This window comes from Anoplophora glabripennis, unplaced genomic scaffold (assembly GCF_000390285.2).
Source record: "Anoplophora glabripennis isolate ALB-LARVAE unplaced genomic scaffold, Agla_2.0 scaffold217, whole genome shotgun sequence".
NCBI lineage: Eukaryota > Metazoa > Arthropoda > Insecta > Coleoptera > Cerambycidae > Anoplophora > Anoplophora glabripennis.
The window spans coordinates 557045-578199 of NW_019416331.1; the positions used below are offsets into that span (position 1 = coordinate 557045).

General features: G+C 31.7%; 1 protein-coding gene across 2 annotated transcripts in view; it reads right to left on the bottom strand.

Annotated features, from left to right (window-relative positions):
• The window catches only part of LOC108905316, a 64845-nt gene that overhangs the window by 11765 nt on the left and 31925 nt on the right, over positions 1-21155 (bottom strand). For both annotated transcript variants that reach the window (XM_018708126.1, XM_018708125.1), the window contains exons 3-4: positions 7037-7228; positions 4842-4964 (exon numbers count right to left, since the gene is read on the bottom strand). In XM_018708126.1, the coding sequence (XP_018563642.1) occupies positions 4842-4964; positions 7037-7228 (315 nt within the window). The remainder of the gene's footprint in view (positions 1-4841; positions 4965-7036; positions 7229-21155) is intronic.

Sequence of the window (21155 nt, forward strand, 5' to 3'; positions counted from 1 at the left end):
AGGATCAGGCACCAGTAAAATTACGTGAACGAAAAAATAAATTTTTCGATTTTTGAAAGGAAAATTCCAAGAGAATTTAGAAACGCAAATCATCATTTTAGATCAACCTTTTTAAAAAGGTGCAAGATAGATGAAAATGAGAAAAGCTTTTCCACCGAAGCTATGGATAATATTTTCATTCTCTGACGGTTATGTGACAGGTGATGACGATGCGAATGACTCATGTGTATTAGAATTAGCTAAATAATTAGAATAAGCTTTATAACAAGAATAAGCTTCAATAGTATTTAGAAATTATTTCGTTCGAAATGACGAATTCATTCCAAATACATGCCTTATATCGCAGATATTTACTTTTCGTACTTTATTAATAATAATTAATTACCTCAAAAACCTCAAACTTCGATCTTACATACGTTTTACGCGACCTCAATACCAGAGGCACTCGAAATTTCAATTAGATTCAATAAATTAAGTGATATATCGGCCATTTTGTATCAGCCATCTTGAATTTGAGATTTTTGACTGTAAATTCGGCTTTAGCGACCTGAAAAACATGAAGTCCCCACTTTTGGTGATGATGCAAGTGTTTTTGGACTTTTGTCCAGCTTTTTCGGATTTCCGACCACTGTGGCGCGCAGCGCTACAAAAGTTGAGCTGAGCTGTGGACCAAACTAGTATACAGGGTGATTCACGACTTATCAAAAAAATGGGAATAGGTGCGCCATGAAAAATTGAGTCAATATCGTAAATAAATTTTTTGTAAAATCCTTATAGTTTCCGTTTGCTAGCGTCATTCTCGTTGTATACTGTGCGCAATGCGCTCTCTCTCCACGTGGCTCTAGGCGATTCCGAATACTGAAATCTGATGTTACGTTTTTGTGATAGTGTTTACATCAGTTTTTAAGTGTCAAAAATGGTTTACGTGTATAGCAACTCGGGAGTTGATGCATATCGTTTTAATTTACGGTGAAGCAAGACAACATTTGTGTTAGTTCGTAGAAACTGGGTAAGACGGACGCAAATATGTTTACACGCCGATGCGACGGACAAAATTTTAAACAGTTGTTGCAACATCAGGTAGGTATGTCAAATGATTTTACTAACCATAATAATTAATGATAGCAATAGCAGTAGAATTTGATATACAATAGGTGTTATAAAATTTTATTTACATATTTCTTTCATTGGGAGAGAAAATCTTTAAATTTTTTGTTCGTTTATTTTTTAATTTGCGCAAGGCAAAGTATGCCGACTGCATACTATGCCTTGCGCAAGGTCGGGTGTTACAGTTGACCAATTTCCAGTGCCATGCAAAGGTGTATTTTTAAACCAATCATTTTCGAAGTGCCCTTTTTGTTTTTTTAAATTGTATTTGTAAGTCCCCTGTACTTTAAAAAAAATTTTGGTGCAGAATCACCTTGTATTCCATAGTATCTTGATCCGCTGAATCTAAATCTAAAATCAGAATTTTCTGATCAGATCGATAATTGCCTATGCCTATGGAATTCGAATTAATAAATAGTTTCATGCTTTTTAAAACTTAAAACATTTTTTCTCTAATTTTTATGATTACAAATTTCATATTTGATTATGTCTTCCCGTTTTACCCCATCCCTCCTTTTAGTGGACAAACTGTATTTAATATGTATCTATTTGTTTTCTTCATACTTTATTATTAATATAAAATTGTAAATTATGATTATACCCTGTTTTCAAAGAAACAAAAATGATTAGGATAAAAGTTGCAGGGTTTTGAGTGAGCAATCCAACGGTGACCTTGACCATGACCTCGCAGGTCATTTAGAGCCGTATATTTTTTACCCCGGATATGGAAAAAATGGAAATATTTACGTTCGGATATGACTTTGACCATGACTCTCGAGGTCGTTTACAGGTCAAGTCGATTTTTAATAAATAACCCGATATTCTTGACTGCGGAAATTAAATGAGCGTAAAATTCAAAAATGACCTATACCATGTCTTTAACCATGACCTAAAGGTAACTGTAACGTCAAATGTAAGCAAAGAACTTAAGTTTAATAATGCTCTTACGAAAAAAAATTAAGGGCAAAAATTTTCTTAACTATTGATATTGTTATGACCTCGGCCTAAACCTCCAAGTTACAGTCAAGGNTTTTTAAAAATGTATCAACCTTGAAATTAACCTTCTATTTTTTGTCAACAAAATTGAATTTATCGGATTACACGTCCATATGAGGAATAAAATTCTCTTGGAAAGGGAAAAATGGAACCTAATGGCGTGTCACTTCTGCAGAAATAGCGAATTAATCTTTCATTGGCGCCTTAAATCTAGATATCAAAGAGGATGCGGATCACAATGGGAAAAGAACGCCCTTGCACCCTTCTAAAAGGAGACGTTCACGATTGAATGCGGCCCTTTCAAGCGAAATAGGTCACTTTATGTGCTATTTCAGTTCAACATCCAGTTTTCTATAGAACAAAAACACGCTTTTTACATTTATTTTCTACGGATTATCGAAGTTTTCCGTTTAATTTCTGATCTACAAAGGCGTTCTATTGTATTACAAAATAATTAAAAACTACAAGTAAATTTATTAAATTACAGTTCATCCATGTTGTCGAGATACAATGGTTTGGACAACCAATCAACCAGAAATTGGGAAACACCACGCCGAACGAAAATCGATAATTTAACAGACAGAACTGAAAAAAATTGTTGCATGTTTGAGCTCGATTCAATTCGTACTATTTTTAGTCTCTCTCAGAGGGAATTTAACTTTAGAAATTGAGCAATTATTTTAGCTAGATAGATCATTTGATTAGTAATCTAATCCAGATTATGTTCTCGTATATAATACTCTAAATACGTTGTCATTATGGAAGTTGTTATATTACTTAACTGCTCCACAAATTAATTATTGATTTAGTGATGTTACTCACATGTACAGTTACAATTACGGTATGTAAGTAGTAAATGAATAAAGCATATAAAATTTAATAAATAATACGAGAAAAGTTACATGTATGTATTTAAGAAAAAGCATAACATAGAGAACAGTTTTTTTGCACTCTTTTAACAAAATAATTACAGAAATATCTCTTTCTAGTAGCTGTTTTTTACGTGATTTTACGTGAAATTAAAAAAAAAATTTGAATTTTCAAAATATTGCACAGCCTCAAATAAAGCATCTAAATACTTTAAAATTTTTTCACATAGAAAAGGCCGCTCAACCTTTCAAATGGTTTTTGAAAAATTGAAATCGGTTGATTAGGACGGCCGCAGTAAATTTTTAAAGTTACCACTCTTTTTTTTATTTTTAGACAATTAGATTACATTTGTCAATTTGCAATTTAGTTTTTTTCAAAAATTATAATTTTAAAGTACTATTTTTTCTTAATTTTATCTGTATTTAATAAAAAATTATTTCCAAATAAAAAAAAATTAATTTGTTTAAACAAAAATCATTTAAATAATTATAATAATTATAACTAAATATATTTATATTCAGTGTTGAAATGTATACGTAAACAAATTTTTTCATCGGAAAAATGTAATAGCATAGGGTAAAATATTTAATGCATAAATAATAATAAACTTTGTTTATAACAAAATATGTGCAAATTAAACAGTTGGCATTAAGATATTCGAATTCCTTCGAAAAAAGATCGAAATTAGAAGCCGAGATAATGCAATTTTTTTCGTACCTTCGCATTTTGAACCTCCGAATTCAGTCTCGGAGCGAAAGCCCCCTCCCCCACTTTTCGTGTTTTGAGTCATTTTTCATGCGAGCGACAGCTTTTCCGCAGATTTATCTATGTTGCCGATAACTTATGGATATGAAAATTTTTCCAGCTTAGAACTCGGAAAAACGAAGCCACTGGATCAAAGATTATTGTTAAATTGTTTATAAATTAACGGTAAATGCCGATAAACTTTGATCGAGAACCAGTAAACGGAATTTAACTTCTTTTAAAAAAAAGCGTCTTTCCGAGTACTTTAAAATTATAATTTTTGAAAAAACTAAATTGCAAATTGATAAATGTAATCTTTGTTTAAAAATTAAAAAAAAAGAGTGTTAACTTTAAAAATTTACTGTAGCCGTCCTAATAATAATCGATTTCAATTTTTCAAAAACCATTCGAAAGGCTGAGTGGTCTTTTCTAAGTGAAAAATTTTCTAAGTGAAAAATTTTTCAAGTATGTTTTATTTGAAGATCATTTTGAAAATTCGAAAAATTTTTTTCAAAACTATCGAATCGATTTTAATGAAATTTGGTGTGTTGTTTTATTATACTCTAATGTTTTTTTTACCAAAATTAGAATGCCCTCGGAGCATTTAAAATATTTTAAAAAATTGTCCAAAAAACTTGACTATTTTGCCTTTTTTCATCAATTATTGCCATTTTGCAACATCGGTAATAAATTTAAACATTTTTAACTAACAGTATGTTGTGTAAAATTCAATTCTAAAACTTTTTTCCTCTTCAATATTCTTCCAAACGCATAGGTTCCAAGATATTTTTAAATTTCTTAAACATTTCTGCAATTTTGAAAATGTTCCGGACCTCGCCCAGATTTAGGCATTTACACTTTTATTATGTGAGTTGTAGGTACTGAAGGTATTCCAGCAAAAATTAGCTTGCCCCCTATTACATTAAGAAGTGGGATATTTCTACAGATGCGCCCTGGTCTATAACGCAAAAGTGAATTTTGAAGAACTTATATTTACGTTTGACAATATATTCTTTTTAAACGATCTTAGCGGGTATATTGCATATGTCCATTTTTTTTGCTTACATAAACACAATTTTCTTATTTTTATTTGACATGTTTTTCTGTCTATTAAATTTACTTACCAAAATGGTATGCCCACAGTTCGCTACATGACCCCCGTAGATCCTGATACCCACCATATATAAGCATGGACCCATTGTAGACGAGAGCTGAATGCCCTCTTCTTCCCTTTGGTGTCGCTACACCTAAAACATCTAAATGTACATATTTGAACCCGATAAAACCGCTGAAAGTGTTTGTGTTTCTGTATAAGTTATCAGGGAATCGACACAAACATTGAAAAAGTAGATCTCCTGCCTATAAACAGTTTGCATTGATTTCTTATTTACCACAAGAGAAATGTTTCCGGAAAAGTAGGTATTTATGATAAAATGTTAACCTGATATTTGCGAATTCTGGAAAATGAAACAAAACAACACAGCGCTACAAAAGTTGAGCTGAGCTGTGGACCAAACTAGTATACAGGGTGATTCACGACTTATAAAAAAAATGGGAATAGGTGCGCCATGAAAAATTGAGTCAATATCGTAAATAAATTTTTTGTGAAATCCTTATAGTTTCCGTTTGCTAGCGTCATTCTCGTTGTACACAATGCGCTCTCTCTCTCCACGTGGCTCTAGACGATTCCGAATACTGAAATCCGATGTTACGTTTTTGTGATAGTGTTTACATCAGTTTTTAAGTGTCAAAAATGGTTTACGTGTATAGCAACTCGCGAGTTGACGCATATCGTTTTAATTTACGGTGAAGCAAGCCAACATTTGTGTTAGTTCGTAGAAACTGGGTAAGACGGACGCAGATATGTTTACACGCCTATGCGACGGACAAAATTTTAAACAATTGTTGCAACATCAGGTAGGTACCTATGTCAAATGATTTTACTGACCATAATAATTAATGATAGCAATAGCAGTAGAATTTGATATACAATAGGCGTTATAAAATTTTACTTACATATTTATTTCATTGGGAGAGGGGATCTTTAAATTTTTTGTTCGTTAATTTTTTAATTACACTTTGCCACCGTGCCGGTCGCCGACTGCATACTTTGCCTTGCGCAAGGTCAGGTGTTACAGTTGACCAATTTCCAGTGCCATGCAAAGGTGTACTTTTAAAACAATCAATTTCGAACTCCCCTTTTTGTTTTTTTAAATTGTTTTTGTAAGTCCCCTGTACTTTAAAAAAAATATTTGGTACTGAATCACCTTGTATTCCGTAGTATCTTGATCTGCTGAATCTAAATCTAAAATCAGAATTTTCTGATCATATCAATAATTGCCTAATAGTTTCATGCTTTTTTTTATAAAACAATTTTCTTCTAATTTTTATGATTAAAAATTTCATGTTTGATTCTGTCTTCCCTTTTTACCCCATCCCTCCTTTTGGTGGACAAACTGTATTTAATATGTATCTATTTGTTATGTAGATGTTGTTTTCTTCATACTTTATTATTAATATAAAATTGTAAATTATGATTATACCCTGTGTTCAAAAGGTTTGGAACCCCCCCCCCCTATCTCAGAAAACACTGCTCAAACAAAAAAATGATTAGGATAAAACTTGCAGGGTTTTGAGTGAGCATGACCTTGAAGGTCATTTAGAGGTCAAGTTGAAAATTTTAAATGGAACGGTATATTTTTTACCCCGGATATGGAAAAAATGGAAATATTTACGTTCGGATATGACCTTGACCATGACCCTCAAGGTCGTTTACAGGTCAAGTCGATTTTTAATAAATGACCCGATATTCTTGACTGCGGAAATTGAATGATCGTAAAATTAAAAAATGACCTATACCATGACCTAAAGGTAACTGTAACGTCAAACGTAAACAAAGGACTTAAGTTTAATAATGCTCTTACGAAAAAAATTTAACGGCACAAATTTTCTTAACTATCGGATGGTGATATTGTTATGACTTCGGTCTAAACGACCTCCTAGTTATAGTCAAGGTCACCGTCTGATTGCCCACTTTTAACCCCAGTCAGAAGTATACGGTTCCATTTAAAATTTTCAACTTGACCTCTAAATGACCTTCAAGGTCACCGTTGGATTGCTCACTCAAAACCCTGCAACTTTTTTCCTAATAATTTTTTTGATTGAGCAGTATTTTCTGAGATAGAGGGGGGGGTTCCAAACTTTTTTAACACCCTGTATGTATTTTCAAGCCTTAATTCTCTTTTCACAAATTTTTGCCTTTCCATTTTTTTTCTAATTGAAACGTATGGTTAGTATATTTCCTAAGAATAATGCTCACCCTTTTTTGTGCGTTTCTTCTTCCACGTGTTGGCTCGGATATCGTAAACCCAAAGCGGCGTCTCGGTGCCGGCTGAAAATCCCACCTCGCCGCCGAACACGTAAATGCAATCTCTGTACGCCACTGTGGTGTGTTCCTGCAGGCACGGCAGTTTGTCACCCGTCGGCTTTAATTGCTGCCACTTTCCTGTAACTATGACATTAAATATAATGATCCTGAAAGCTCTATGCTCGCTAGAGCAATAGAAATTACTAATTAATCGTGAGTGATTCTGCTGAAATTTTCGTTTATAATCCGTTGGAATGTCTGCATTTATTGGTAGTCTTGCAAAGTTACCACTAGATGTCGTCATTTATATCTCGCTGACAACTGTTGGTTACAATGTAACAAGAAATCAGAAATATATTTTTGTTAATGTTAATTTTTGCAATAAATCCGAAAACACTAAATATTTCCGAAATATGTCTAGAATTTTCTGAAGAATCCAAATAATNGAAGTTTCGAAAAAGATAGAGTCTTCAGTGTCTTCTGCTGCCACAGAACCAGAACAACGATCGTCTACTGGAATACAACAAGAAAACAACGACCGCACGCTGAAAAACTGCACTAAAAACACGACACCAAAAATATTCTCTATTACCGAAAACAAGTGCACAATAATACTGCTTTTCCCAGCGTAATCTTGAAGGAATGTTCAAATGTTACTATAAATATTAAATATTAGTTTCTTTTGTTAATGCGTTAGCAATTTTCTTAATAAAAACGAGTTAAATTTGATGTTTGTGGTCTTTGTTTGCAGTCGTATAAAAAGTATCGTAAAAAACTCGTTTTCAAACCTTGTTGTTTAATATACTATTATAATATTTCCATTGATAATACTCTACTACATCGAGGAGTTACGAGTTGGTTAGGATTATTCTAATTGCAATGTAAATATGTACTACTCTTTCGTTCCATAATTTGTACTGTTTAGATTAAAGAAACGAAGAAATATACCTATACCTATACGCCTACCGTTAATGGAAGGAATCCATTTACTTTACAACTGAATTACAGGTTATATTTGTTCCTTACTTTAAACTGGAAGGTGCAATAAATCAATAGAAGGGTAATTTCCGTACCAAATTTATTAAGGCCGTTTCAAAAGCTTTTAACAGATAAAAGGAAATCTCGTCCAGGAAATTACAGGCAAAATAGGCAAACCAGTTCCTGAATAAAGGAATTGTCCACTTGGATGTGTTATATGTTTATTTTTTAATAGTTTTTATTAATTAGTTAATAAAATATTATTTTTAAGCATTTATTTTAGGAATATTTATGACACCACCTTGACTAAATTTGCTATATAGTTATTTTCAGTCGATTCATATGACAGATTGATTGTTAGTGAAAAGGGGACATTTGAAATTGTACAAAAAACATCTTGGGATATGGTTACGGTCACCATATGTACTTATTTAAGTAGGAGAGTACTTACTTTTAAATAATATCCTAATATACTTTAAAACTCTTCTAAGGACATGCGAATGTACTTATTTTTAAAAAAAAGGAGAAAACTTTTTATTTTTTTAAGTTTTTAAACAAATATCCTGATATATTGTTCTCAGTTAATTTCTTTTGGCACTTTTACTTGAATATTGAGCCACTGTGCCTTCAGATAAGTTTTGTCAACATTTTATGACAATTTTCGAAAATGTTAACTTTTTAGCCCTAGTGTGAACTCTTGCACTAGATACACAAATAGCTATTTCTGTACCAGTTCACAACAGTGCGCAAAATGTGAGTTACTGCGATACTACATTGAATATCAAAAAACTGTTACTATAAATACAGTGACAGGTTTGTAGATAAATAAATGTTATTTTCAACGAAAATTGCTTTACATTCTACCCCCTACACCTAAATTTCATCAAGAATTACGCCCCGTACAAAATCTCTTGTACCCAAAACTGCTAAATGAATTATTCCCGCGTTCCTTTATTTAACAACATCGCAATTTAACGCCCGACCGTAGTCTACAAAATTACACAGGTTCCCCTGTTGGCTTTTACTCATACATCATTCAGGGCTAGCACATATGGACGCAGTCGAATTCCCCCAAAAGGGGATGTAGAATGACGTGTGGGTTATTCATTAGAGCGATTCAGCCTCAGGCCCTTTTTAAATAATTCTAGTCGGTCAATACCTTCGCAGCTTTTCAGTTTTTCAGTAAATGCGGTGATAACGACTCACTACTGTACAGGATATTTCCGTACTGTAAATTTCATGTTGAAGGATTCTTTGCAGCTCTGATATATCAATAACACCACAAATCAATATATCTATAATTTAAAATTATTTGCGATATTACTTCGAATGCATTTCGCGCGTTATTAGAAATACCGATTTTACACTTCACCATGGGCTAAGCCGTCGCGTCGCTAACAGATGCCTAACACATGGTCCCGACGGTCTAAGTGAACTTGTTCAGAAACATTGCTAGATTTCATGAGGCCTTCTCCGAAGGACGGCTTTGCAAATTTGTTACTCCCGGTGACAAAAGGCACTAGTCGCTAAACCTACTTGAAAACCCTTAACTTTTCAATAATTAGTGTTGTCCGAAATATTTTACTGTCTGAGTTGACCCATCCGTTCCGAGAATTAACAAATAAACTACCACGCGTCCCGGCTTTTGTTACAACCGGTATATGTCTGGTGTGTTTGACCGACGAATGATTCTAGCCGATATTGCTAGCATAATCCAATGCTAGTCGGAGTATAGCCTACACAGAGGTTGTTGCCTGCAGTATCATCACTCAAAAAATATTAGGTTTGTGACAATTTTATTATTATTTTCGTTTTGAGAGGTTGGATAGGAATTTGTTAATATCATCTGGGTGTGACTTTTTTCATTTTTATTTTTTTTTTCATGGAACATCCTGAAAGTTACTGCATGTTTGACTTTGTCGTTGAATTTAAGGCTATTTTATATACAAAAACAGTATCTGTATATGGTATGGTGAAATGAACAACTTATCACTAACAGATTAAAGCGGTCCTATTATTAAACTGTCACGCATATTTTTACCATTTACATGCACGTCAGGTATTTTTTAAAAAATTGTAGCAAGAAGGGGAATAAAGAATCTATTATAAATGTAAATTTGATACCATTTTATCGTGTCATTTTTGAATTTATAATACTTTAAGGATATATTAGCTACATTTACTAAAATATAAATATGAACTTATTTTTGTATATAATAAAAATATACTATTATGTGTTTACAGTTTAATAAAACTCTTTCAATAACGAATAACAGCAGACCTTAAAGCCACAATTTTTTTTCCTTAAAACCACTGGGCACTTTATAAAAATATTAAGATATTCATAATCTCAAGGCTGACAGCAACGCACCTAAATGGAAATTAGAAATTTTACCATACCCCTCAAATGTGAAACATTATTATTCCAAGAGGGTGAATGAATTTCTTGAGTAATGAAAATGAGAAACGTGCTGGAGCATTTTAATCACCTTTTATGAAAAGCTAACCACATTACAGCTTCTTTTAAGATTATGAAAGTATACGATGCTTTCAAGGATTCTATACAGGGTATCTGCAGAATGCAGTGCAGTTTAATGTGTGACAGTATAGAGCAAAATAAACAAAAAAATTACATACAACGTGGGCTAACCGTTTTCGAGAAAAAACAGTAAATTTTTTGGCAAAGTTCAAAATTAAAGGTTATAAGACAAAATAAATTGCAGTAACTGCTAAAACTACCCGGCAACATATCTTATTAATATCAATGACATTCAGTTGTGAGTCATTTTCTGTTGTTTTTATAGTTTCCCGAATTTCCCTCTGTTCACGAATTCTCGATGGTCATTAGTTGAGGTGTTAAACAGTTGTCATCATCAGTTTTCAGTTGTAAGTCGATTAGAAAGTTACTGTTATTTATCGTGTTTCGGTCGTTTATATTAGTTTATTGGAAAATAATTTTTTGCGTACTATTTTGTTTGCGTTATATTAAGGTTATCATGTGTAAATTACATTAATTCTTAATTTAAAGGGAAAAATATGCAGCCCATCATGAAGCACAACATGGTTATGGTAAACGGTATCCAGAATCCAAATAGGCGTTTACTAGGACCAAACTAACAACAGATGACGTTGTTGGCGATACCGACAGAAGCATAAGGAGAATTTTCAAATAAGCGGATATGCATCTTTTAGACATTTATTTGTGGGGTCTGATAAAATAGTGAACGAAGAGCAAGTTCTTGAGAAAATTTTTGCTTGGAAATTTTGAAAAAAAAATACTAGTTTTTTTTATTTCGATTAAATCAATGTTAAGTATAACAAAAAAGAAACACTATTGCAAGTTGTAGACGTTTCTCTTTCATTAAAGCGTTTTTTAAAACTCTGCGATTAAGATATTTTTTGTATTAATATAAAATATATATACTTAATATAAAGTAAGAGAGGATTTTTCCATCAATACATAGTACAAAAAGGGGACTTAAAAACAATTACAGTTATACAAAATAATTATTTCATAAATATACAACAAATGTATAGCTCTCATTTTAATTTAAATTTGTCTTGTTAAATTTGTAATAAGAAGTTTTTAAGTTTTGGATATCTTGTTTTTATTAATGCTATTTTTAATTTCTTAATATTAATCAGCTCTTGTAAAAGTCCTTTTTATAATTTTTTTTTCGACCAATTATAATAGTCCCTTCAAACAAAGATTGATTTAATAAAGTAATGAGCCAGATACTTCAGAACATGTAAAGGATACAAATTAAATTAATATCAAAATTAAACAACAAAACCTCTCTTTCGTCTTTTAACTCGAATAACTCGTAAATTACAGGGGGTAAGATTAACAATTTTCAAAATACAGCGAGTATTAACATTGGGGAGTTTCATCACAACGTGATAACAGCGCTACACAGCTGATGCACACCACGTGTGCACGCGACAGACTTGTCCTACGGAAAAAATGTTAACAATTATTGTGAAACATTTAATAAATTTCAAGACAATTGTTTTCCAGTTTTTAAATAAATAAAATAAATTGTATCGATTTTGTACTACGAAGATAATATTGTGCTTAAATTTTAGCTCGAATTTTAGTAATTATGAATCTCTTAAAACAGGAACTTAACTTTTAATCAAATTATGAATTTGATATGTTATTAAAGTACCCAAAGATTCACGTCGTCCAAATAATCATACGTATACAAAACAAACTACAACATATGCTCAAAATGTCCACCACGCACGACATCTTCGAATCCAATTTTCGCGCACTCGCTGGAGAAAACCTCAAGAAAAGGAAATAGTGGTAAAAACACTCCGACACGGTCCAATTCCAGATACCAACACCAACTGAATTGCGTATTGCTGGACAGCTTAGTACCTCATGTCAACTGCCGCGCCGTTGTCACATTGCTCGATGTGAATTTTATCGAATTTTAAATTAGAAATAAGCATAAAGAAGTTCAAAAAAGTGATAAACATTGTATTTTATGGTATTCTATGCACGCAGTTATGCCAATATTCCTTAATTAATCAAACTTTTGTACATCAAGTTGGAGATTTTGATAATATTTTAGGAGTTTAGGACCCTTGTTATATAAGGTATTTTTGTTTATTTTAATGTATTCTATCGTCTGTTAAACTTCTAACACCCTGTATAAACACGAAAAACGTTTTAACCGGAGAACCCTGAAGATAACGTGACAATTACTGACGAAATGTCGACAAAATATATTGTTGGTTTTTTGTTATACTTCCTGACATAATGCAGATTCAAAAAAAGGGAAAAAGTAAGAACTAAATAAATATTAAAAAAAATGCCAGTTGTGCTCAATACTGATTTCCTCCACAATTGCTACTGTTTCGGAACTCTCAAAGATAACCCAAATTAAAGGGATCCGTTACAATTCGATTTCACTAGATTTCCTGTTCGATGCGATAAATTCCCTTCGTTTTATCCCCTAATTCACCCCCAGATAATAAATTGTTGCAGCAGTAGCGCCCGCCAATGTTTCTTGTAAGTAAGAATCGTCCCTCCGAGGGTAACTTCTGGTCTTAACTTCACGCTTAGCCACTTGGCTACCCAACTCGTTTGTATAATCTGTAATACCTAGGGCCGGCACCTCCTTATCTATGTTATTGATGATTTGCAGTGGTAATAGTTGTGCGTGCTGCAAACATTCACCCCACCGACAGATAGAGGGTAAGTAATACATTCCCTCAGGGTAGGTACATAAATTTGCTATACGTTAGCTTAAGACATCCCTACAATCTAACCGATTTCAAATAAGACTTATATCAAGAAAATTTGAGGAGTGGTCCAACTCATAAAAAAACGATACAAATTTCCGCGACATTTTTTCGAAAGTTTAATATAAATGGAGTTACATAAGCCCAAAATATGCAGGGTGTCCGGGAAAATGTGGGAAATCTCTCGGGTGCAGATAGAACATGAAAAAATAAGATGACAAGTTCCTATAAAAATTTTTTCGTACAGGCCCTCTCTACTCAGATATGTGTCCCTGGAGGACGCCACTGGAAATCGGTTTTTATTTTTCTTGAATAACTTAATAGTGGAGTCAAGATAGCTTAAAATTACGCATTATTTCGAAATAATTATGGGAAGCATGGATTTTCCTAAAACCTTTTGAAATTACTTGGAGATAAGTATTAGAAAAAAGTTATTAAACTTATTTTTGTACGCTAATTGTGTAAATAATAATAAATAGTTTTTTTAAGAACATTTAAAATAATCCAGTGAATTTTAAATCGAATTCTTTCAAATTGACAATATAGGGGTTTTCGATGCCGCCGAACAAGAATATGAAGTCGGAAAATTAAAATTAAATTCAAAATGGCTGATACAATATGGCCGATTATTGTAAACCATATACTTATTATCTATATACTGGTAGCCGGCTATAGGCCCCCTTGTACGGAATTGTCCGGAGAGAAGGAGATACCTTTCTGTCTCTCCCGAGGGATTAGAATTCAATGCGCATGCCCTGCACACAAGATTATGAACGAGTGGAGAGAACAAGACGGCTGCGGTCCTTACTACGGATTATCCACTGTTTAGATTGTGACATTTTACTTAATATATCTAGCGAGATTGTCACATTCTCGCATCGGCATCTGCTTCTAACGCATGCGCACCATTCCCTGTTTACTTGGCAAGGATAGAGCGATGAGGCTTTCCTTCCGGTCAAGATCCAAACAAAACTCATAGTATATAGATAGTATGTATATGTTGTAAACAATTTATTTAACAATTATCGATTTTAAATCAAATTCGCTTATATTTGTAATATAGCGGTTTTTGAGTTCGCTAAACAAGAAAATAATGTCGGAAAATGACAATTGAAAATGGCTGATCCAATATGGCTTACTATTTTAAACAATTTATTTAACAATTATCGATTTTAAATCAATCTCGCTCATATTTGTAATATAGAGGTTCGAAAAATGAAAATTATAAATGGCTAAAGAGGTTTTATTGAAAATATGTTTTATTTTTTAAAAAACAAACTTATTACAAAATAATTAATTTTTAAATCTCATCGAGTTCCTGCTCTTCTTCAAAAATAACTGGGCAATTAAGGCTTTAAGCCAATAAAATTGAAAAAAAACACTGATTTTAAATACAAAATTACAAAATCAAAATCAACGTCCCATATTATTTATTTATTCATTAATTATTTTAAAAATGGATCAATATTCATATATAAATATTAAACTCCTACATTTACAGGTTTAGCATAAAAGAAAACGAATATAAATACCTGAAATGCAAACTGAAGATTATTTTTAATATTAAGTAATGATATTACATTGAAGAATTACAAGTGTACTAGAGTATAACCTCAAAATGGACAAAATATGTGAATAATACACTTTTAACACACTGATAACTGCAGCTTACTCAAAAACATAAAAATCATATTCTTATACCATTTATAATAATTATTATTTAATTTTTATAAACGAAAAACGCTTTTAAAATAAATAAAACTGTAAGTAACAAAAAAATATTTGGTGTGCCCATTGCTTAGCTTCGTCACCCAAACTCATATATGTGTCTACATCAATAAGAGAACTTATATTCACAATTTCAGATACAGAATATACGTTTTAAAAATGAATATTAAATCAATTCATCAAAAAAACGTTATTTGTTATAACAATTTTTCACTTATTACTATAAATAAAAAAAATATATTTTAATTATTTTTCGCTGAATTTACTTTTTTTAATGTCTTAACTTAATGATTTCATGGTTTATGAAACAAAAAAAAAATTTGTACATTATTAAACTTTATTTAACAATAAATTACACGGATTTTTCATGAAATATTTTTATTTTTTGTTATTTTCTGTTTTTTCAACTATTATTTCAATTTTTTAAGAAAAATAAAATGTACCATCTTAAAGTAGAGATTTTAAGGTTTAAAAAGTACTCTCATAAAGTTTCAATATCACGTTTACAACTATTGTTTTTGATCTATAAAGTATGGCCTAAAAAGTAAAATTTGGGATTTTTTAAAATTATTGTATATGTTGGGCTCAATATTTTTCAAATTAAATTTTTAAAATTTTTGCCATATCGCTCACTGTTTCAACTGTCATTTGAAGAGTAATTTGTGAAAGTTACAGATATTTATTTTAAAAATTAAAAGAATGACAGCTATTTTATTATTATTGTACAAAATTATAAAATGACATAACTTTGTATACGTACTATATATATTTTTTTTTTCTTAAGTTTAAAGACATAAAATTTTGATAGCCGGATGACTCTTCTTTCATTTAAATTTTTGTGAGGTCGATTTGATCAATTAGATCAAAAGTTATAACAAATTTAGTGTAGCGCGCTTGAGCTATACTTGGGGGCCGCTCGTCTCATTTTTCGTATGTTAGAAAAAAAATTCTACAGCCTTCAGTTAGCATTTTAGAAAAAAACTTTTTATGTAAAATTTCCTGTTCTCTCGAATGGCGCAGTTAATTTTTTTTTAAAATTAAATTTTTTTATATATTTTGCAAAAACTGTAATTTTGCAACTAATTTATTAAATAAATAATTTAGCGTACACTCTACTGTTGGAAACTTTTTATATGTGGTTTCTGACAACTTTTCAAAGCGAAAAATAAAAAGTTCTCTCTTCCAATTATTTTCGCGAAGTCAAAATCTATCTTGACTCCACTATAAATATTTTTTGATTTTATGTGATGTACACTAGTAAGGACCTCTTTAAATAGTGTCCTTGAAACATATTTAACTTCTTTAGTTTACCAGGGGCAGACTATGTTTTACAAGTTAATGCCTAAATTTTTAACACCCTGTATGATAAAGACTTTAAAATAATAAATCTGGGTACCTTCAACCTTAGACTAAAAAAGAGTACTCTTGTTTATTGTCGACAAAATGAACCGTTTACGAGAAAAATAATAAAAGAATTCATGTTTCATTTTTAATAAAAAGGGCCATGATTTCTATTTTTTTTTTCGACAACAAAGTGCGATACGAAAGTCATTCGAACAACGGGAAAGTTTCATTTTAAAATCCGAAAAAATACAAAATAAAAAAAACGCAGTGGTGTCTCAGGAGGCGCCTTAACGAAATTATTGAAAAACTTCATAAGAGGGTTCAACATGGGCTCCGTGAAGTCTGTTACACTCGCGGGCACGACGAATTGAGGACTGCTGTACCCGCCACAATAACCCAGCATTGTTCTTTATCACATAACAATGAAACGTGATTCTCTGTAGAAGTTCCTCCCTAATGTCGACCGGAGTGGAATACAGGTAAAAATCCAGAGGAGTTAGGTCGGGTGATCGAGGAGGCCAGACAATTGCTCCTTCTCTACCTATCTAACGGTTTGAATAGACGTTATTCAGGTGCTTCCACACACCAACGCTAAAATGAGGTGGTGCCCCATCGTGCATAAAGTACATGTTTCGGCGGGTTTCAATTGGTAAGTGTTCTATTAAATCTTGAAAAACGTTCCGAAGAAATTTCAAATAAAGTTATACATTCAATCGTTCCGGCAATGCGAATGGTCCAATAAAAAAATTGCCAATGATTCCTGCCTAGATGTTAATTGATTGGAACTGATGTTGATGATACGAAACAATAGTAAACATGAGGATTTTCATCAGTCCATACATGTGTGTTGTATAAATTGATGATACCATTTTTGGTAAATCTTGCTTCATCCGTGAAAAGAATAGTGCTAATGAAGTTTACATTATTTCGTTGCTGATGCAATAGCCTGTTTGCAAACTGCATTCTACGAGGAAAATCTTCAGGAATCAGTTCATGTATTTTTTGCAAATGGTATGGATATAACATCTGTTCTTGAAGAACTTCATGTACTATTGTTTTCGATGTATTAAACTGTGCTGATAATTTTCGAGTGCTCGTCGATGGAGTGTCTTCTACAGCAATTAAATTATTTCCCTCTAATTGCGTACGTACGGTTCTTCTCAGAACAGCATCAGTACCTACTATTTTTTCCAAATTCTCCTACAAATATGAAGAAAGTCAATAATATGTATAACCTTATTAACTGGAATCGCCCACCGTTCTCCCTTAGACGTTGAAAAACTCTTTGAAAGGTCTTCTTATTTGGCAGAGCACGATTAGGAAATCTGTCGTGATATAACCTTCTAAACGTGTATTACATATTTCGAATTATTTCACAATTAAATTCACCACGAAATCCAAAAATCGGTAAATTAATAACGAAGTAAAGGATCAATGTGTCAGCTAGGTCGCTTTGTTGTCGAGAAAAAAAATAGAAATCATGGCCCTTTTTATTAAAAAATCAAAACGGAATAATGGGAGCAAAATATTAAGCCGCCAACCACATAACACTATATACAAAAAGTTTGGTTATTTTCGAACCCATACCCAAGGGTTCATTTTTCTATATTTTGATAAATATTCACTCAGATTTTCCCTGTTTCCTCAAAATTTCGTTTGACGTAACGTATTTATTTTACACGAAAAGGAGATAAAGTAATCGACAAAGTTTAGAATATCATTTATCAAAGGGGATATCAAAGCAGAGTCTCTCCCTTTAAGTAAACAGCTATATTCATGTTTGGATATATGAATACAGGATATTCTGGCGTGATGGATAGGTTGAACATCTACGTAAAAGGAAAGGTCATATGATATGCGTGGGTTTTGTTCTCAATATTGGTAATAGAAGTTATCAAGTTAAGGACAATGAATAAATTTACCATCAATCACAAATTAATTTTTCATATATAAAAAAGCATTAAAAAATGTATATTCCTCTTCTTTTAATCTTGCTTAAAATTAAACTTCCGTATTATCAAGATAGTAGAGGAGCTGTGAAAAATAGAGAAACAACAGAACAGAATCACTTCTTACCAAAATCTTACATAACATTAAGAAATAAATTCGAAATAAAAGCTTGTGAGTAAATCCAGGCCCTGCACTATGTTATCGTCTACTGAAAAACTGTCTGTTCCATCTTTAAGTACGCTCGTATTTTTATGAAAAATGTTTCATATCGCGAGACCTTGACGTTTCTCATATTAGAAATATAATATTTCACAGCCGCTATTGGAGATACAGAAAACAAATGACTACATTTTTTACACAGATTTCTTGATACAGTATAAAGGTATAGATATTCGTATTTCATTTTGTGTTGCGTTTTCACAAAAACGCTAAAACACGTCAATTAGTAAATAAGAATTGTCGTTGTGTCACGTTGCTTAAACCTATGACGTCATCGACATTTTTTTAAATAGCACTACCTAATTTTTTAAGCATAAATGAACATCCCTTTTGAGGGGAAATGCATCGATATAAGCTTTGGCCTACTTTACTTTGAAAAAGAGCCAACAGCGTTTTTAGAATCCTCAGATATTTTAAGAAGAAACACTATTCTTTAACTTTTTCCTGGGCAACTAAATTGTGAGAGTTTTTAAAATTATTGAAATAAACAATGGAAAAACTGTTGACTTCTGTCAAATGATTGACAATCTAAATAGTAATCAAAGCCGCCTAATAGTAATTAAATTTTGTTACCGTGTACATTGATGTTATCAATTAACTTCAATTTTATTGTAAAACTGTGCAACGTATGAAAAAAGTTAAAGAATAACTTTTCTTCTTAAAATATTTGAAGATCTAAAAAGGGACGAATATTGTCATTAAAACATTGCCGTGCCATTATTTTTTTAAAGAAAATAGTAATATGTACCCAGTAAGTACTGGGTGAATCTATCAATGTGAGATTTGTCACGTTTGTAAAAAGTAATTCAGCAAACATTTCCTAAACGCAAAAAATATCCTTTCCTTTCATTCTCAAGATAATAGGTAGAAAAAAAAAACGATTTTTTATTTTTTTAACTTTAACACCCTGTATCTCGAAAAAGAAAAGGTTTGAGGAATATGTTCATTGAAAATATTTTGCTTAAAATGACCTTCTCTATACGCTACTGAAATCATGCTCATTAAAACGGAAACAATATACAGGGTGTTTATTATGTAGTTGTACAAACTTCAAAGGGTGAATCTTTGACTAATTTTATGATAAAAAGTTCATATGAACATGGATCCGTAACGGCTTTGTTCTTGAGATAACTTGAGGTAACTTTTTTTATTTCAATTTGACGAAAAAAAGATATTCTTTATAAAAAAATCTGCTTTTTGAATAAATTGTATTAAATTTTTCACATTTGATATAGCATATACATAAGGTTTTGGGCAATATTGAAACAAGGTCTGATCTTTTGCGGAAAAATTTTGCAAGACGACAATTTCAAAAATATTAAAACTTAACAAATTTCGGCCTTACAAACCAAAATTATACATATTTAAGATTAGACGATTTTGAAATATTTAGTTCTTTGATACAAGGAGAGTTAGAAAATTATCCTTTTATGGCCAGAAATATTACTTTTTCCGACGAAGCAACGTTCAGTTCCAATGAAACAGTGAGTTCTCAAAATTGTCGTTGGTGGAGTGATGTTAATTGTAATTTTACTATTCGAACTTACTTAAAACAAATGTGTGGTGTGGGATTTATAATGATGGAATAACTGGACCAGTCTTTTTTCGTGAAACATTAAATAGTGAACGTTATCTAAATTTCTTAAATACTTTTTTTATACGATTTTATTAATGAACAGAGACGACAATAATTATTGTGGTACCAACAGGATGATGCGCCATGCCACAGTACAAGAGATATAAGGCAATATCTAAGTAATATTTTTAATGGAAGAACAATTGATAGATATTTTCACATTTTCTGGCCCGGGTTTGACCCCTCCCGTTTATTTTTTATGACGCTATTTAAAAGGTGTACCTGCAAGGGCCTTTTCAAAATATTGACCATTTGGAGAGAGTAATCAGGGAGACAATAGAAGACTTTGAATAACTCCTGTCATTATTAGAAATGTTTTAAAATAATTATTATTGAATGTAATTTATTTGCGGCATGAATTTATTCATCCAAAGGCCTTTTGGTGTAACTAATTAGCGACTTGTTCCAGATAGCGAAGCTTGAAAAATGCCTTATTTCAATATTGCTGGAAATCAGGCTCATATTCATGATCTAAGCTTGATTTTTCATTTTTGCATGCTATCTCAAATGTGAAAAATTTAATGCAGAACCTTTTAAAAAATATATCTTTTTTTTTTTTTCGTCAGATTGATAATAAAAAAGTTACTCATTTGTAGAGAACATAAAAGAATGCATACATGTATTGATGATGTAAATTTACATTTTGGGCGAACTACACAAAAAGCGTAAAATTACATTATTAATGTAATTTTACTTGTATGATGTAATTTTACATTACCTACTGTGGCGACAAAATAACCAATGAACTAGTGTGTAACTTCACATAAAAATTTTTTGAGTGTAAACGAAGTGTTACATCTTTACATTAAACTACTTACCCAAGTTATACTTCCAGAAANTGTCATTATTAGAAATGTTTTAAAATAATTATTATTGAATGTAATTTATTTTTTAGACGTGAATTTATGCATCCAAAGGCCTTTTGATGTAACTAATCAGTGACTTGTTCCAGACGGCGAAGCT